The following is a 20,151-nucleotide window of genomic DNA, read 5'->3' on the forward strand; positions in this document are numbered from 1 at the left end:
GACCTCTCCTGACTTTGGAGACTACTGAGGGGCAGGGGAAGATGGTGATTTTGCACATGTTAAACAGATATGACAATAACTCTAAAGAGCAGCAGACAGTGTGCTAGACAGAAGGTGCCTGCATCATGGGCAATGCCAAGCAATCTGGAAGCAAGTGGAGTCTTCTATCAACTTCCTTTCTCAGGTTTTTAGTCAGCCAGCTAGTGACCTACCTCTTTAATCAGTTGATCAATTGCCCAGTGGTATAGTTAGTTAACCAGTGCTCAGTAGATGCTCAATCTCTTGCTAGGTGTCTATATTTAACAAAGAAGATGAAATAAGAGAAGAGAGCAAGTTGGAGACTGGGTTGGTATATTGGAGAATAGAGTCTATTCATCCCAAAAGAATTCCTTTAGAAATTGGACCAGAGATGTGATTCAAAGATGATGCAGAAGATCAAGAGGACCTAGAAGGAAAGTGTGTTTGTATTAGAGGACAGAGGCAATAATTCATAAACCCACCCCAAATTCCAGAGTGACATTACGATTACTACCAGATCATTGGATTTAATACTTAAAGTCAAGGTGGGGTGTCTAGAGGGCACTAGTATGCCTTTTCTCTCCTTCTGTTCCCCCGGAGGAATCTTATAAGAATTTCCCTTCTCCTAAGGGCATACCTCTTTCTGCCAGAGGAGTGTTAAAGGGTGCCCGCCTCACCTTTTTTCCTTTCTGAACTCCCCACACCTATGGGAAAAGAATGGTGGTGAGGGGCTGAGCTATTCTCAGGATGGAGTGATTAGGTAGCTTTAGAGGATCCTACATGTGGTCAGTCATGTTGAGGCCACTGTATTGGCAGGAACAATTCTCTTGAAGTCTTCCAAGTCCAGCAACAAGGACAAGTTTGAGAGAGGGAGCATTGAAATCTTCACAGTGGATGCATTTTACCTTGGAGAGCTTCAAAAAATCAGGATTGGCCATGACAATGCAGGTGAGTCTTGTTTTCTTTGTCCCCTGTTTCTTGTTAAGAACATGAGACCCCCCCAAAACATCAGCCTAATCAACCCCTACTCCCTGTAGTTCAGGCTTCTCTCTAAAAAGAGTAACAAGAAACAAGTTATAAAGTGACCTGCCTTAAACATCCCTTCTTGCTCCCAAGAAACGAGGAGAGATCTATCATCTAAGCTCATTTGAATCCACTAATATTTAGAACCTTCCATCCACCCACATGGTCATCATTTGAGGCATGGTCTTTACTACCATGTTTCCTTTACTATCATTTTCTTCTCTCTCTAACCCATCTTCCATACAGTTGCCAAATCGATATTCCTGAAGCACAGGTATGACTATATCACTCCCCTTCTCAAGAAGCATTAGTGGCTCCCTATTACTCATAGAAAATGCAAGTCTTTCATGATCTCATTCCAATTTACTTTTCTAGATTAATTTCACATTATTCCCCTTTGTATACTAGGGCAACTTGATCTCTTGCTCATGACATTTCATACCTGACTCTGTACCTCTTGGGTTCCTTAGTTCCATTCATGCTTAGCCCAAGTGCCACCTCACACTTAAGTGATTTTCTGATCCTTCTAGTTACTATTCTCCCACCCCAAGATTATCTTTAATATGTTTTGGATTTACTTAACTGTTTATATGTTATCTTTTCCCCATACCAGTAGAATGTAATCTCCTTGAGGGCAGGCAGTTTCATTTTTATCCTCATATCCCCAGCACCTAGCACCTAGTCTGGGATATTATATGAGCTAATATTGTTGATTGAATAGAATTTCACCATCTCTTGGGAGTAAAGAGTTTACTATTTTTACATCCAATATTTATAATAGCTTTTCCTTAGGTTTACTCATGTCCCCTTGAGGGTACTCATGTCCTAGTGTTCCTGAATTTAGAGAATAAGACTATGTCCTTCTTCTTTTCTTATTTGTCCCTGTCTGTGCAATCTTTCCTACTTCCACCCCAATTTTACCATTTTCTTTTTCATTTTTCCTCTGTGTTCTTAGTGCCAACTCATACATGTATATTCTGCTGAAGAAGGAAAGACAGTTTTTCACATATATAGAGATAGACCAAATTATATCCCCTTTCTTGTCATCATCTTTCTCCTTTCATGATAGCAATTAATTGTATCTTCTAAGAAATTCTTCTCTTCCTCTCCATCTTCTCACCCAAAGCTCCAACTATCCACCTTAATTTCCTTTTTTTTTTTTTCAGAATTGACCCTGGGAGAAATCACTAAGTCTATAGGGTTTGTTTCTGGTGTATCTCTAGCTTCCCCATTCTGAATGATTCCTCCCTTATGTTACAACTCTATCCTTTCTGTTTCTTGGATTTTGCCATTATCTTCACCCTCTGTCTCCCTTTCTCCTTCATTCACAAGAAGATGTCAATGGCAGAACAGCTTATAAGCAATCCCTCCCAAGAGTGTGCACAATTTTAATTGAAATCAAGGTCTAAACTTTTGGGATAAGACACAATGGTGGAATTTTAAGTATTATCTAGCAGCTAGAGGAAAATTTGAGTGTTTGAGCATCAGGACCTCTTCTATGGCCCTGAAATCTCACCATGTAGGAAAAAAGGAACTTCAAATACTTCTCTGCCTACTTATTAGGCTAGACATGTGTATTTTTCCCTAGGCAAGTCCCCAGGCTGGTTTGTGGACTGGGTAGAGGTGGACATGCCATCTCTAGGAAAGTGTCTGACATATCCCTGTGGACGCTGGCTAGGAAAAGAGGAAGATGATGGAGCCATCTACCGGGATCTCTTCCCTGCAGATCTACAGACCAAAACATACACTCCGTGTAGGTATATAGTTGCTGTTCTTGTGTCCTTAGTGTCTCACCTCAAGTGCTGCCTGACCCTTTCCACTAGTGCTTTTGCTGTAGAATGAGCCTATCTAGCTCCCTGGGGGCCTTTCATTCCTCTTCCAAAGGGTCTGGTGATAAAGGTACTTGAATAAGGATTATAAAATCAGAGTCCTCATCTCTGCTACAAAATGATTATATGATCTTGATCCATTCACCTCTTTTGACCTATTTGTACATCTGTCAAAGGTAGGTAATAGTATATATCCTTGGTCACTCACACGATTGTTGGAAACATCAAAGAAGTTGATCTAAATAAAAACACACTGAGAATACTAAAAATTGTAAAAGTTTAAGGACAGCTAAGGTGGTGCAATGGATTTATCACAGGGACTGGAGTCAAGAAGACTTCTCTTTGTGGGTTGAAATCTAATTTTAGACACTTAACAGCTGTGTGATTTTGAGCAAGTTGCTTGATCCTGTTTGCCTCAGTTTTCTCTTCTGTAAAATGAGCTGTAGAAATTATGGCAGACTATTCCAGTATCTTTGCCAAGAAAACCCCAAATGGGGTCACAAAGAGTTGCACATGACTGAAAAAATGTCTCAACAACAATAAAATCATATTTAGGTTCATCCATTAGTGTTATTTTGCATAGAATTACTTACCTACTTATCCTGTATAAGAATTTCTCCTGGTGCTTGGAGTGAGGAAGAGATTGGAAAAGATTTTTAAAATCAGAGGACTTTCATTGTTAGATAGGACCTCAAAAGGCACTAGATCTAATTTGTATCTGAGCAAGAAACACTCCTTATAACATACGTGACAAATGGTCATCTAACTTAATCTTGTTTGAATGCTGCCAGTGACAAATGGTCATCTAACTTAATCTTGTTTGAATGCTGCCAGTGAGGGAGAATCCACTAAGTTAGTCAACAATGTCAGCACTCACTTAAGCTTTTACTGTGTGTTAGTAACTATGGTAAATGCAATGTTTATAAATAATGGCAAAAATATAGTCTCTCCTTTAAAGAACTCATATTCTAATGAGCAAAGTTATGTTAATACTTTGTTCTTGAAAAAATACCATGACATCTGGGAGGTGATGCCATGACATGCATATGAATTGAATTTGACTGAGGGTGTGCTGGGGTTTTGAGTGTTTGTAGGGATGCTGAACTAGTTCACCAGCTTCACTTTCTCCTACCGAACTGTCTGTACCCAACAGCCAGATATGAATCAGGACGACTGGAGCTAGCCCTGGATTTGAGTCAGTTAAGATTAAATGATTTGCAGTTACTAAGTGTCTGAGGTGGGGTTTGAATTCAGGTCCTACTGACTTCAGAGGTAGTACTCTACCTATTATGCCATCTAGTTGAGAGAGGTAATCTCAGAGGAAAGCCACTAATGGGGGATGGGACTGGATGGAGGTATTGGGAAAGACCTGAAGAAGAGTGAGATTTAAGCTGACTCTTGAAGAATACCTGGGAAAATGATAGGTAGAGGTGAAGAGAAAAAATATTCCATACTGGGGATACTTCAAGAAAAAGAAAGAGCTGAGAGATGGAGTATTGTGTGTTTTACATCAAGTAATTAAGTTGCTGAATCATAAAACATAGAGGGGACTAAAGTATAAAAAAACTAGAATAGGAAAGGACAAAATAAGAAAGAGTTTTAAATGCTAAGAAGAGAACCTAGAGTTTATGGGTTGAGTTGATAAAGTAAGGAGATGGCACAATCCCTCTTGTGCTTTAGGAAGATCACTGGCAGCTGAATGGAGGACAAACTAGAATGAAAGAGATCTGAGCCAAGAAGGGATAAGGCAGCCTGCATCACAATGGTGGCTGTGTAAATGGAGAGAAAGGGATGTACATGAGGGATGGGGTGAAGCAGGAAATGGTAAGATTTGGCAGCAAATATGTGAGGTGACTAGAGAGAGAAATTGAGGCTGACTACCTTCAGCTTCTGAAAGTGGCCCATTCCATTTTAGGAAAGCTCTTATAGTTAGGAAGGTTTTCCTTGTTTCAAGCCTAAATTTTCATCTTTCCACTTCTTGCTATATGTTCTCTCTAGGATCTCCAGGGTAGAATAAATCATATCTTGTGGATAGAGAATTGGATTTATAATTAGAGGATTAGGGAAGTCACTTAACCTCTATGGGCCTCAGTTTCCTCTTCTGTAAAATGATAGGGGTTGAACTCAGTGACTTCTAAGCTCCCCTCCAATTCCAAATCCACATTTCTAAGTTAATTATTACTATTTTTAATGGAACCAGGGGTTTATTCCCTTCTCTGCTACCTAACAATATCTAATCACCCAAGTCTAAATTAGAAATTTCATCTCTAAGAATAATGACTTTTTATTTTATTGGTCAGATAAAGAAATAAAGCTTCATGGAGCTCTTTGGGGAGACAAGGGGAAAAGAAAGTTCATCCCCAAACTTCAGAAAGGATCTCTATTAAGTATTAGGGAGCCTGGGGCTCTAGGTTGCCTGTAACTTTATTCCTCGCAATCCAAGCATATTCCACAGAGATGAGGTTTCCAAACTCTGTTCTTAAGTTTTAAGCTCAAGTGCCAAGAAGTTGGAATAGGTGTCCTATGAAGTCCCTTCAACTCAACCAGTTTATGATTCTCTTTATAAATTTTTTGAAGTACTAAAATGGAATAATATTGGAATGTCAAAATATTCTCTAGGCTACCCCTAAACTAAGAAAAATTTCAATCTGTTTAATGTTCTACCTGAGTTCCAAATAGAGAAAACCAAGTCAATATGGTCCCTAAATACTGGGACTCATGATGTAGGACAGACCAATTGACACAGACAAATGTGTAAAAACCTTGGGGAGAACAGAAAAGGAAAGGAACACTGACTATAGCCTATGAGAATAGAAAAATCAGTTTGCTTGTCAAGTGCCAAGGGAATGGGTAGGGGAGAAACAGAAAGGGAGAAGGAAATTTTGTGGTTCTCAGAGGTAATGCTCAGAATACTTGTTTCATTGATTTGTTTTTTACTTCCTCCCTTAGGAGAGTCCAGACTTCATAAAAGAAGAGTTTTTACAGTCTGTGCTTTAAGATTGTTGCTTCTGGCCTGACTGAAAAATCCATTTCTCCTTCATTCTTCTAAACACGTCTGCCAAAGCAGGGACAAAAAAAACTCAGTTTTTCAAGTCCTAGGAGCTAGAGGGCTGCTTCAACCTCCAGTGGAGCAGACAGGGAAAGGGATGTCTCTGTCTTTCTCTCTGTTTTTGTCTTTATCTCTCTGTGTCTCTATTCCTCTCTCTTTGCAATCATAGAAATTCATGAATCTCCACCAGCAGTTAATCAAATGTTTTGATCTAAAAACCACTTTTCACACTTAAAAATTATTGAGGACCATTCCTAAGAAGTTTTGTTTATATGAGTGATATCTATCGATATGACTCTATACAAATTAAAACATCTTTACATTATTAGGAAACTAGTTTTGATCTTGCTGAATACCTAAACAGATATAAGAGACTCCCAAAACACTCCACATTGTACTTTGAGATCCACTGCTCTATACTCATATTAGTCTTTTTATAATGGTGAGTTAGCATTTAACTGGGAGAGCTCTGCTTCAAAATCAGGAGTTAATAAAATTTAGATTCATAGGCAGATTAGTGGGGAGTTCTTTACTGGTCTCCAAATTTATTTCATCATACACTTCTTCAGAAAATATTTTTAAGTATGTACCTCCAGAAATTGTGTTTTTTAATTCTAAGCTATATAATATATTATATTATACAAATATATTAAATGTTATAAAAATTTACAAAATAGAAATTAAGAAAGAATAAGATAAATGTGGAATAAACAGTTTAAATTTTTTAAATTTATTAACTGTACAAAAACTTTTTGAATAATGTGATTCATTCTCATTTATTTTTTAAAATCTTTATGTTCTAGTATATAAATAAAATGTTAGTAATTAATTTTTCAATTAATTTAATCAACATAAGTGTAGCTAAATCAATGAATTATTTTAAAGATACTTTGAAGTTATATGATAACTTTATTATATTTATAGTTTATAGCAAGTAGTACATAATTAGATTTGCAATTTCATGTGTAATAATCTGTTTTCTATTCTACTGTTATGAAAATGATTGCTTTATAAAGTTCAGAATAAAAAAATAAAAATCAAGATATATGAACAACAATCAAATAATAGGTCATCCTGTTAGTGAAGATAACATCTTTTCAGCAAGATCCATGTTTCTTAGCATGTATTTATTCATCACACACAGTGCAACAGCACCAAGAAAATGTGCATTGTCACTGGCTTCCACCCAGCAGAAAGTTTTTGATATAAATTCACGCCTCTTGCTTAATGTGGCTCTGCCTAATAGATGGTATCATACCTTAATTTCCTATTCATGTTTGGATATTTTACTTGTGTTTTTATCTTAGTTTTGAGGAGGAGCAAAAATGTCAGTTTGGCTGACTATAGAGTGTATGAAGGAGAGGGGCCAGGCTATGCTTGGCCTTAAATGACAAAGGAGTTTATATTTGATCCTAGAGATAATAGGGCATCATTGAATTATATTGAATTGGGACAGGCAGGGGGTGGTGGTGTGTGACAGTCAGACCTCTACTTCAGAAATATCACTGTGGGGGTGAGTCTAAGTGGGGAGGAACCTTGAGGCAAGCAGAATAATTAGGAAGTCATTTAAATAGTCCAGGGAAAAGATGAGTATACCAGGACTTCAGTTATGGGACTAGAGAGAAAAAGATGTCTAGGAGGGGTGTTGTGAAGGTAGAAGCAAGATTTGGTAACGGATAAGCTAAATGAAGTGAAATGTGAATGAAGACTTGAAGCTGTAAATTTGGATGACTGGATAGATAATGATGTGCTTGATAAGAATAGGAAAGTTGGAAGAGGAGTAAGTTTTGAGGCAAATGGAATGTAATGAGATATGAAGTGTAGAAGGTATACCCTCTTGAACTCTGCACCTCACTTTGCCTCAGAGGAAGGAATTTGGTTTACTGATCACTATCCTGAAGAATTATCCCTGCTATAGCCATGATGTGATTGGAGGGTAGGGGATGTGCATGCTTAGAGGACATCTGCATAACTGCTAGTGTGGGTCTAGGGGAGAGGGGAGAGTCAGGAGGGCTCTGCTGATGCAGAGATGATAGAAGTGATTGTGTGATCCATTGACTATTGTGGAGAAGATGGTATATGACCCATCTTTCCTCCCTCTGATTGGTTGATCACATAGCTCTTGTTGACCTGACAACATGTCAACTCTTGGAGTTGTACCTTCTCCCTGAGATCACAGCCCCCATTTTAGATACAACTCATTTAGACTCAATCAATGCTAGGCATTCAATTCAATAACAACAACAACAACTTTGGTAATAGTAATAACATGATTATAAGTATTATAAGTGCATTTCTCTATCACTTTCAAGTTTGTAAAGTAATTTCCTTAGAAGCAACAGTAAGGTAAACAGGACCAATGTTATCTCTATTTTTTAGATGAGGAAATTGTGGATTGTAGAAATATAGATTGAAGATAAGAGAGGTTCAAAGAGATTTTTCCAAGGTCACACAGAAAGAAATAGAATCATATGTTAGATCTTCAACTTCTGACTCCAAATCTGAATCTGTTTCCATGATCTACTTGAATGAATGGGTTTTGGTATAACTCCTCTGTTTCTGGCACTAATTAGGCTCAGTGAAGAACCCAAGAGAAATGATATGGGGTGTGTGTGTGTGTGTGTGTGTGTGTGTGTGTGTGTGTGTGTGTGTGTGTGTGTGTGTAGAGAGAGAGAGGGAGAGAGAGAAGAGAAATAGAAATAGACCTGGGTTCAAATCCTGTCTCTGAAACTTAGGACCTGTGGGGACTTGAGCAGTCACTTGTCCTCAGGAAGCCCTCATCTGTAAAATAATCTCTGAGGTCCCACCCAATGCTAAACCAAATGGCCTCTGAGGTCCCATTCAATGCTAGAGCTGTGATCCCAAGATACTGAACCACATGATGTTCTTCCATTAGCACATTGCCATAGATAATTTGTATCCTATTTGTCATCTTGAAAGGCCCAGAGAGAACATAAGATATTGGACAAGAAAGTTGAAATGGCAATCAAATATCATAAGAACAAACTCATGGTTAGCACAAATCAGGATAAATTAAGTAATTTGTCATTCAGTCATGTATGACTTTGTGAGCCCACTTGGGAGTTTCTTGGCAAAGATACAGGAATGATTTGCCATTTCTTTCTCCAGTTTATTTTAGAGATGAGGAAACTGAGGCAAGCAGGGTTAAGTGACTTCCCAGAGATATGCAGCTGGTGTCTGAGATCAATTTTGAACTCAGGTCTTTTTAACTTCAGGCCTGGCACTCTATTCAAAAGTTTCCTTGCTGCCCAGTCCTCAAATGAAAAGAAAGGTCTTTTTGAGACTAAAGTCTAAATGTGGGATCTTCCATCTTTAAATTCCTTTCTAGGCTTATCCCTCCTGGCTACCTTTTCACTTGAGTTCTCTGCTCTCTGCCCTCTAGATATTCCCTATGAGATAACCATCTACACCAGTGATGTCTTTGCTGCTGGGACGGATGCCAGCATCTTCATCGTGATCTATGGCTGTGATGGTATCTGCACCCAACAAAAGTTTCTATGCACCAGCAAAAGGGAGCAGAAGGTGTTTTTTGAAAGAAATTCTGTCTCCTGCTTCATCGTAGAGGTAGAGTTGGAGTCTGAATGCAGGCATGGTTCAGAAGAAAGGGAAAAACAGATAGATATGGATATCTACATAGTAAAATGGAAAACTCAGGAGACCTGAGTTCCAATTCTAGCTCCACCACTAACTAGGTATATCTTAGGACATGGCATCTTTTAGGTCAGGGATGGGTAACAGTGATTAGGCAACTAGACGATGAAATGGATAGAATGCTGGGCCTGGAGACAGGAAGATGAGTTCAAATTTGGCCTCATATACTTACTATCTTTGTGACCTTGAGCAAGCCAGCTCACTTTTGCTTGCTTCAGTTTTCTTAACTGTAAAATGGGGCTAATAATATCAGTATCTACCTCAAAGTGTTGTTGTGAGGAGTAAATGAGATGATATTTTTAAAGCATTCAGCATAGTGCCCAGCACATCAAAGATACTATATAAATGTTTCCTTCCTTCCTTCCTTCCTTCCTTCCTTCCTTCCTTCCTTCCTTCCTTCCTTCCTTCCTTCCTTCCTTCCTCTCATTTTCTTTTTTCTATTTTTCCTGTATTTCCCTCTGTGCTATCTCTCTCTATTTATATTTTTCTCTTTCCTTTCCTCTTATTACTCCTCACCGAAGTTTTACTCTCTTTCCCCTTTAACTTTTCTTTTAAAATTTAATATTCAGTTTATTTTTACCTATATCTTTGCCTTCTCTTTTATTATTCCCTTCTTCCCTTATCTTTCCCTTTCTCTGTCCCCCCCTCCCTGTAGATTAGGATAGATTTTTAAACCTGAATAAGAATGTATCTGAATCCCGCTCTGGGCCAAATCTATTGAATAGAATTTATTCAGTGTTCATACTTTCCCTTCTTTCCTCCTAAAATTATAAATCTTTGTGCCTCTTCACCTGGTGTCATTTATCTCTCAAGTACTATTAATCAGGTATCATCAATCACAGTTTGATTACTTGATTGCTTGATAAATTCATATTGTTTTCAAAGTATCATCACAGATTAATTGCTTGATTGCTTGATAAGTATAATTGTCTCAAATTACATCAAATTATAATTATAATCATTTTTTACCTTACCCTCTTTTCAAATACCCTCCAAAGACACAAAATTTTCTTCATGCATATCATCCAATGCCAAATCATTTCTTGAACTATTTGTGCCCCTCCCCCAGGCCTATTTTCTCTCATACTTTACCCTCACCTCCCCACCCAGGTACTTAACCCCTTGTTAAATGAAGCAAGGATTAACACAAACCTTGATATAATTACTACAAGAATCTCAAAGGGCTCTAAGCACTACAAGGCTCTAGAGGTCTCACTTGAGAACTTCACAAAAGTCAGCACAGCGGAGTTAAAGTGGGTTAAAGGAAACTGAGACACTTAAGTTTAGAGTAAACACCCCTGCTTTTCATCAGGGCTTTTTGTTTCAAACATAATGAAGTCATCTTGGACCTCTTCAGTGGTCAAGACCTGACTTATCTTTATTCATTAAGTTCAGTCTTTTCAATTATATTTTATCCTTTAATTATCCTAAGAGAAGTAAAGTTCTCAAGAATTAGAAATGCTATATCTTCCCTTTTAGTATTGCATACAATTTGATGGTCTTGACCAATATTTGCTTTGTTTGTTTTTTCCTTCCCCCTTTCATTTACCTTTTTTATGCAACTCTTGAGTCATGTATTTGGTGATTAAATCTTCTGTTCAATTCTGGTCTTTGTGTCAGGAAATTCTGGAAGTCCCCATCTTTTTCCCTGACAGTATGTGCTGAATTTTTCAAGTTAGTAAATTCTGGGTTGTGATCCCTTTGATATATGGTATATTTGATATATAGTATATTGTAATTGCCCTTTGATATATGATATTACAGGTCTTCTGGTCCTTTAGTGTTGAGGCTGAGAGGTCCTGTGTGAGTCTGATTCTGTTTCCCTTGTATTTGAATTGTTTTCTTTTTTGCTGCTTACAACATTTTCTCCTTGAGAGTTCTGGAATTTGGCTATAACAGCCTTGGAGTTTTTATCCTGGGGTCTCTTTCTGGAGTATTCTTTCTGTGTATTCTTTCAATGGTTATATTGTCTTTTTGTTCTAGCAGATTTGGACCATTTTCTCTATTTCCTACATGATGTTTTCCAGGTTCTTTTTTTGATGTAGGCTTTCTGTTAGTCCAATGATTCATAGATTGTCTCTTCTGGATCTATTTTCTAGTCTACTTGTTTTCCTTAAAGATACTCTATGTTTTCTTCAATTTTTTTCAGCCTTCTTATTTTGTTCAATAGAATCTTATAATCTCGAAGATTCATTGGTTTCTATTTGTTCTATTCTAATTTTTAGAGTTTTACTTTCTTCAATCAACTTTTGTATTTCCTTTTTAAAGGTATTGAATCCTCTGGTCAATTTTTCATAATTTTCCTGCATGACTCTCATTTCTTTTTTCCCTCTTCTTTGGTTATTAAATTCTTTTTGAAGTTCTTTGGTGAGCTTTCTTCCTTTTTCTTCTTTCTTTATTTTCTTTCTTTCCTTATTTTCTTTCTTTCTTTCTTTCCTTATTTTCTTTCTTAATTTCTTTCTTTCTTTCTTTCCTTATTTTCTTTCTTTCTTTCTTAATTTCTTTCTTTCTTTCTTTCCTTATTTTCTTTCTTTCTTTATTTCTTAATTTCTTTCTTTCTTTCCTTATTTTCTTTCTTTCTTTCTTCCTCCCTCTCTCCTTCCCTCCCTCCCTCCTTTCCTTCCTTCCTTTCATTCTTTTTTTCTCTCTTTCTCTGTTTCTTTCTCCCTCCCTTCCTTCCTTCCTTCCTTCCTTCCTTCCTTCCTTCCTTCCTTCCTTCCTTCCTATAAAATACTTCTACATAGTTCTTAAGGATGTAGTGGCATCTGGGATAGGAATGAAAGTCCTATGGAAATATTTAGAACCTTAAACAAGCAGAATAAGTTCTATATGACCAAGGGTGAATAATGAATGTGAGACTTATGTAGGGAGACAAGAATGGGGTTAGAGTGTTGTGTGATATCAATGGATGGTCTGGAGTAGTGAAATTACTTAGTGTTCAGTTAAGAATGTTCAGGAGAGATTGAGAGGCCTGAATCACCTTCACTATTCCTTGCTAAGGCTAAGCAACTTCTTTACTTATACTCTTGAACCCATCCCTCAAGGAGGTGAGATCAGCAGGTTTTAGCAACACATTAGCTGTGGGGGAGAATAAGAGAATGAAGAACAAATGTGCTCAAGTACTAAGTTCTATTGATTCTGACTCTATAGCTTCTCTAGCAAGTCTGCCATCTTCCAAATGAACAAACAGTTCTCATCCCTTAATTGCTTCAGTTAGTTTAATCATCTCTCTTTCTCATCATCACTTCATGCTGCTACAAAGTTAATCATCACAAGGCATAATTCTGAACTTGTCCTATCTGCCTTTGTAACCTACTTAGAGTAGCTGGCATATAGTAGGCACTTAATAAAGGCTTGTTAATTGATTGAATGATTGAATAGTGATTTTGTATGTATGGGTATCTGTCTAGGTTGAGCTCCCTGGAACTTCAGGTCACCACAATATCAGATCCAGTTCATTAGTGCTTCTTAAAATAGTATTAGTCAAGTTCAATTTGGACTTCTATTCCTGAGGTGTGCTGCTTAGCAGAACATGTGACCACCCTATATCTCAGCTGCATCCTGCTTTCAGGAAAATGAGGTTCCTGACCCCACTCTGTCTGTTTTACAAGATTGTTGTGACAATCATATTAGGGTGATGTCATGATGATTTTAAAACAAAAATGTGGAGCTCTGAACAAATGCTTTATGGTAATAATGCCATAAGGACCACAGAAAAGCCCAATATTCCTGTGCACTAAGATCCTATGAAGTTCACAAACCTCCCAGGAGTAGAACATGGTTTCTGCTCACATGGGATGTGGGAGTGACTCTGACCCTCCTTGTATTAATATTGTTTCAGGAGGGCCATCTTTCATGGGAAAAAAGATCAGTCTTAGGCCCTGACCTCCAATCACTTCATATCTTATCTGTTGCAAGGGATGATCCCCCATTATTAACTTGGTGAATGAGGACTATTATCTGCAGTAATTTTAAAAACAGATCTTTCCATAAATTCTAGAAGTTTTAAAGGCAGAAAATTTAACCAGTCTTTTCCATCCATTCCCATTCCTACATTTGGTAGCAAAGATCTTTCCAAATGATTATTTGGCAAGCTAACATTTCCCTAGGCAAAAAAGAAAGAAGCAAATTCATGCACCATAGCTGTATGTCTGAATGAAATATATTAATAAATATTCTGTATAGTAGACTGAGGCCTCAGGAATGCTGGAGACAGGAGAGCAGTTGCAGCCCTCTGGGGTTTCAGCCTTCCATGTTTGCATAGATATTAGAGAGGTGGTGTGGCAGCTCCAAAGATGGCTTTCCAGTTTTCCCTTTTAGTACAGTGAGTTAGAAATGTTTCCATGCTCCTAAGAAGCTCTGGGCTGATGTTTGGAAGGGAAGTCAGGTGTGATCTGTTACCCCTGCTTCCTACTTTCTAATTCTGGAACTTTGAAACTTGCAATTGTATTATTGAGGGGGGCACAGGGAGGGAGAAGAGGAATGAAAGAAGGAGAAAGGGAAGTGGGGAGCAAATCCGACCCATCTCATAACTAACCTTGGACCTGAGATAGATTTTGACTGTTTTTCTGAGAAAATTTTTCTATACAGGTGGTGGTAATGAAGTCATACCAAGAATAAAGATGTCAGTGTTTGCTAATGGTCAGAATTTCTAATTTAACTCTTAACTCTCTTGTGCTTGTCTCCAGATACTAAATTACTTTTTTAGGTTCAATGACTAGGTTACCATTCACTCAGAGTAGTTTATGCAGCAGTTCATATATTGGAGATCTACACTGCTCAAGGCTAAAATAGGCCCTCGAATACTTGGTTTTATGGTTCTGGTCTTTTTTCTTACCTTTTTCATCCATTTTAAATGGTCTTTCAAGTTTCATCATCAAGTTTCATCACCGACTTCATCATCAATTCATCACCACTATTTTTAATTAATTTAAAGGATATATTTATTGAGCCTCATGCAAATGTCCAACTCTTTTTGGATATGGGAGTGATCAAAGAAAAGCAGGCCTTACAGTCTTGTAGAGAAGATACAGTTCATACATGAATCAGATGGTAATTACAAGTTATTGTTAGTCCAGATGAATGAGGCAGCCCATAAAAGGGCTTACATTCAGAAGAGACAGAGAACTCAGTGAGAGTTGGGCTAGGTTGGTCAGGGAAGACTTTGTAGAGGTTGTCTGTGATTTGAACTAGGTGTTGAAGGATGGATAAAGAGAGGGAGGCAAGGAAAAACAAGGGAGAATAGCATACATCAAGAATAGTGAAGAATCCTATCAAAGTAAAATAAGAAGTTCATTTGGGAAAGCATTTAAGATAAAAGTTAAAGAATTAGAGTGAGTCCAGATTATAGTAGGCTTTGAACACTAAGCTAAATTTAGACTTTATTCTGTAGGCAAAAGAGAACTATTTGTTTTTAGAGCAAAGGGGGTAGTATCATGGGAGATGAAATGTTTTTACCTGATTTTCAGGAGAGAAGCATAATCAAAGGGAGCATTCTTGCTTTCCAGTGAGGTCTTCAGAGTTTTCATTGCTCTTTCCCATCTTCCCACCAAGGACTTCCAGGTCCAGTGCTCTCTGGCCAGTTGCACTGTTATTTTTTTTTAAATAAGAGTATAGTCAAGGGTTATTTGCTTTTGAGTCATCCAAGACTGGCACCATAAGCAGGCCAAGAGGAATACTCATACTTTGGCAGATTTCCAAGACTTTCTTCAATTGAGTGCTCCATTAATACTCATCTATAATTTCTGCTGTTGGATACTGTTGTCATGGGTTTTTTTAAATTTATATAAACCCTAGAAGATGCCTCAGTAAATTTTGAGGAGCCCCAAATAAAAATCTTGTTTCTCTTGGGCATGATTAGGCAAGCACTGACTAGTTTCAGAATATTTATTCCTCCTCTTTTTCCAATTCCTCTTGACACATGGCCAATGGTAGTATAGTAGGAAGTACTAGATTTAGAATTAGAAGCATTGGCATTTAGGCCTGGCTTTGGTACTGACTAGCTGTATGACCTTAGTGAGATACCCTACCTTGGTGGGTGGCCTCACTTTCCTCATATGAAAAATGAGAGGCTTCAATTAATAGCTGCCCCTTAGCTGAACTAGATGGTCTCTAAGGACCCTTATTGTTCTACCCTATGAGAATTCCAAATTTATCTGCAGTGTGAAATTGCTACTGAGTCATCAGGGATTTGCCTCACCACTTTGTTTTTATAGCAGTCTGGATGATCCCTTTTCCACTTAGCTCAACTGAGACAAAGTGGAAATTTTTCAAAGTAAACTAAGGGGAAAGAACAATTAAAAAGCCCAGAAAGAGAAAAAAATTATGAAAAATAGAGTCTGCCTAACTGCTTATATAGTCTTCAAATGCTCATACAGTTGGATGTTTGGCACATAGGGTCAAAATCAACACAAATCCACAGGACTAAAGTCTCCTACAAATGAGACTGTGATAAAAGAAAATCAGTCAGTTAGCAAAGGCAAAAATAAAATAAACTCTCTGTTAGCCAATATACTTGGATAACCCAGGGTTCCTTTTAATTCAAACCTCTGATTACTAGATATCTTATACTTAATAGCTAGGGATCACAGATTTTTATATCAGGTGCCACCATGGTCTTCAAACTAAATCTAAACTTAATGTAATTTCTTATTTATTTGATGATTCAGAAAGCCCTTCAACAACTTAACAGGGACACAAGGTGGTCATTGGACATATAGCTTTATCATTGCATTAACAAAAAAAACCAGTTATATAGAGAATTCCAGTGGTTAGGATGCAGCCTTGATTGAACTACCAGTTATAGAAGCATTTGATGCTCTTAAACTAAAGTTGTTAAGTGCTGAATGATCAACTATTGGATCTATAATGATAGATCATGACCAAAACAACTTAAGCTCTGCCTTCCCATTTCTGATGACAGACCTTATAAAGACATACAGAGGGCATACCATAAACCAGGAACTAAACATTACATATAAGGTGATATTTTGATTTTAAAAAATGTAAATTCATAGCTCGTAAAATTAGAAGGGACATCAGGATCATTTTATTCAATCACCTTCCCTGGGGAAGGGAAGGTATTATTTATCATTCCCCATTTTACAGAAGGGCAGTGAAATAATGCAGTTGATAGTCAGTTCTGAAGTCAGAAAGATTTGACTTCAAATCCTGCCTCAAATACTTATAAGCTGTTCCACCCTGGGCAACAGTAATTAAACTGTTGACCTCAGCTTCCTCATCTGAAAAAATGAACAGGAGAAGGAAATAGCAAACTACTCCAGTTTCTTTATCAAGAAACTTCAGGGGCGACTAGGTGGTGCAGTGGATAAAGCACCGGCCCCGGAGTCAGGAGTACCTGGGTTCAAATGCGGTCTCAGACATTTAATAATTACCTAACTGTGTGGTCTTGGGTAAGCCACTTAACCTCATTTGTCTTGCAAAAACTGAAAAGAAAAAAGAAAACTGTAAATAAGGTCATGGATAATTAGACACAATGGAACAACAAAACAAAATTTTGACCGATAAGGAAAGGGAACCTTGAGATATGCACGTTGTTAACATTAGTAGTAGAAGGTTATATGTATGTGTATATTTCAAAAGAGAAAGTAAATAGAGTCACAGATTTAGAACTGGAAAGAACTTTGAAGGTCTACCTGTTTAGCCTTCATATTTTACAGATGAGAAAACTGAGAACTTTAATGTCATAGCCCAATTCACACAGATGGTTAAGTAGCAGTTAAGCCAACTGCTTTGAACTTTAAGCCATTGTATTCTATTGTCTCTGACTAGAAACCCAGATTTCCTCACTCTTGTGCACTTTTCCTTCTTTACCCCATGCTTACTCTTGAGTCCTAATATTTGTAAGGTTTGCAGCAGAATGACTAAGATGGGTCTGCCACCAATGAGATGATGCTGGAATTTATTTGGAGCCATTGCTCTTGTCCAAGGTTACCGAGGCTTCATTTTTGATGAATGAATCAATCAAAAAACACTCATTCATTAAGTAGTTCTGCACTCAGGATATGCATATGAGCATGATTAGGTCATCTTGTTGGCAGTTTCTGAAAGCCTGAAATTCAGAGACTTGCAGAAACTGTGCCATTCATTAAGTGCTATAGGAATTGAGAGGCAGCAAGGATCAATATGGGATAGGGCAGTCCAGGAATGCATCATGGAGCAACTGTGAGTAGAATGTAGATGAGCAGTGGGTAATAAGGGAGAGCATTTTAAGTTCTCTCTCTAATCTCCCCATCTACTCAGCTGCCAAGGATGGTCAATTATCTCTCCACTAGTTCTCTCACATTCAACCCTTTCTCCACTTATGTGGCCCCACTCTGGACCAGGTTTACAACCTCTGTCAAGTAGACTTTTGCTATAATTTTGAATTGGTCTTTTTAGTTCCACTTTTTCCCCCTAATATAATATCCATTTTGCCAAACTGATATTCCTAAAGCATAGGTCTGACAATGCCACTCTCCTGATCAAGATGCATGTATGACTCCCTATTGTTTTTGGAATAAAGAGGAATAAAGTCTCTGCTTGGCACTTTAAGTCTTTCTCAATCTGGTTCCAACCTATCCTTCGTGATTGATTTCATAGTGTTTCCCTTCATACCCTTAATCTTCTATCTAGTTGCCTCCTTGCTGTTCTGTACATACAACACTCCATCTTCTGTTTCCATCCATTGCATATACTGTCCAAAATGCCTAGAATGGTTTTTCTTCTTACCTTCTCCTCTAGAATTCCTCACATCCTTATTCTCTTGGTTTAGTATTATTACTGCATGAAGTTTTGCCCAGTTCTTCCTAGTTATTAGCATCCCCATTACTTTGTATTCATTTTGTAGCTATCTGTGCTCATATTGCTCCCCCCCCCAAGTAGAATATAAGCTCCTTGAGGGCAGAGATTTTATTTTAGTCTTTGTACATATAACATAGTCATAACAATGTTTTAGTCATTTTTCAGTTGTGTCTGACTCTGTGACTTTATTTGGGGTTTTCTTGGTACAGACACTAGAGTGGTTTGCCATTTCTTTCTTCAACTCATTTTATAGATGAGAAAACTGGGGAAAACAGGGTCTTGTCTGGAATAAGCCAAATTTTAACTCAGGTCTTCCTCTCTCCAGGGCAAGTACTCTATCTACTGCACCAAACCACTAAATGCATAGTAGATGTGAGTAAATGCCCACTGAATTCAGGTATCTTGCTGTTCTTTTGAGGGAAACTGTGAAATGTTCAAATAAGCAATATTTATTGAATATCTAAGCACTAGCCAACAGGTTGTAGAAATTATACTCTCTGTCCTTAAAGGAGCAGGCAGGAACATTAAATGAAATGGCGAATAAACAAGACAGCACAGAAATTACCAAGTAGTATAGAGTGAATACACAAATATTGAATTTATATAATGTATGATATATTATATATTTGCATATGTGTATGCATATACATACACACACACAGAAGATGGAGGAAGAGGATGAGGAGGAAGAAGATCAGACGAAGCTTGCTGAATGACATGCACAAAGACTAAAAGTTGGAATGAGCACAGTATGTGCAAGGGAGATTGAGATCAGTTTCACTGGCGTAGATGTAAAAAGTATGAGAATGCCCCAGTGGAAGGAATCAATGTCTGTAACTTTCACTGATTTTTTCTTCCTCTCTTTCCTCCTCTTTCTGCTTCAGTATTACAGACTCCTCTTGGATACTAGATAAGATGGCACTTGCTCTACATTAGGATATTAGGGATGCACTGTTCTCACTCAATGCCAACTCCTTTTTTGGTGAGGGAGATGGGGAAAATCATCATCATAGAATCTAAGATAAGAAATGAGCTCAGAAGGAGAAGTTTGGGTAATAGCTAAAAGTTATTAACTTTTGATTTCCATCTCTTTCTCCCCCCCCCCCCACTTTGCTTACCTTGTAAATGTGGGAAGGGGATGAAAGGTAAAGAAAGAAAACACTATAATAAGTTATGATATAGGGGAAATCAACCCTAACAGTATTAACCTTGAATGTAAATGGCAAAAACTCAACAATAATTGAGAAGGGTTACAGAATAAGACAAAAAGCAAAACCCAACAATATATTGTTTAGAATAAACTTTTAAACTGTGAAGTTCACCCAAACTCTAAATGATGAGTTGGAGTCTCATTTAAATATTAAATTAAGCATCATTGAAATAAAAAAGAAGGGGTGACAATCATGATCTCAAATAAAGTAACAGTAAAAACAGAAAGTTAAAAAATGTTAGAAGGGAAAGCAGATGATACTTAAATAAATAACAGTTAATGTAACAACTAAACAAATACATATGAACAAAATGAGATAGAATTTAATAATTAAAGGAAAAATTAGTCAATACCATGGAGAACTAGACATTTTGCAGACCTGACAAATCTAGTAGAAAGCTAAACAAAAAAGTTAAGGATCTGAGAATATTATAGACGGAATTCTTGTTCAGTATCTCAAATTAGACTGGAAAGACTCTGAGGTCTTTTATAACTCTGAGATTCTCTGATCTTCAAAAAGTAGTTATCCAGGCTTTCCTTAAAAACCT

The 20,151-nt window shown here is 37.4% G+C and overlaps 1 protein-coding gene across 3 annotated transcripts in view; it reads left to right on the top strand.

Annotated features, from left to right (window-relative positions):
* The window catches only part of LOXHD1 (lipoxygenase homology PLAT domains 1), a 266,512-nt gene that overhangs the window by 162,560 nt on the left and 83,801 nt on the right, over nt 1–20,151 (top strand). For all 3 annotated transcript variants that reach the window (XM_074203499.1, XM_074203500.1, XM_074203501.1), the window contains 3 exons: nt 835–966; nt 2,630–2,794; nt 9,323–9,504. In XM_074203499.1, the coding sequence (XP_074059600.1) occupies nt 835–966; nt 2,630–2,794; nt 9,323–9,504 (479 nt within the window). The remainder of the gene's footprint in view (nt 1–834; nt 967–2,629; nt 2,795–9,322; nt 9,505–20,151) is intronic.

Source organism: Macrotis lagotis, chromosome X (assembly GCF_037893015.1).
Source record: "Macrotis lagotis isolate mMagLag1 chromosome X, bilby.v1.9.chrom.fasta, whole genome shotgun sequence".
Taxonomy (NCBI): Eukaryota; Metazoa; Chordata; class Mammalia; order Peramelemorphia; family Peramelidae; genus Macrotis; species Macrotis lagotis.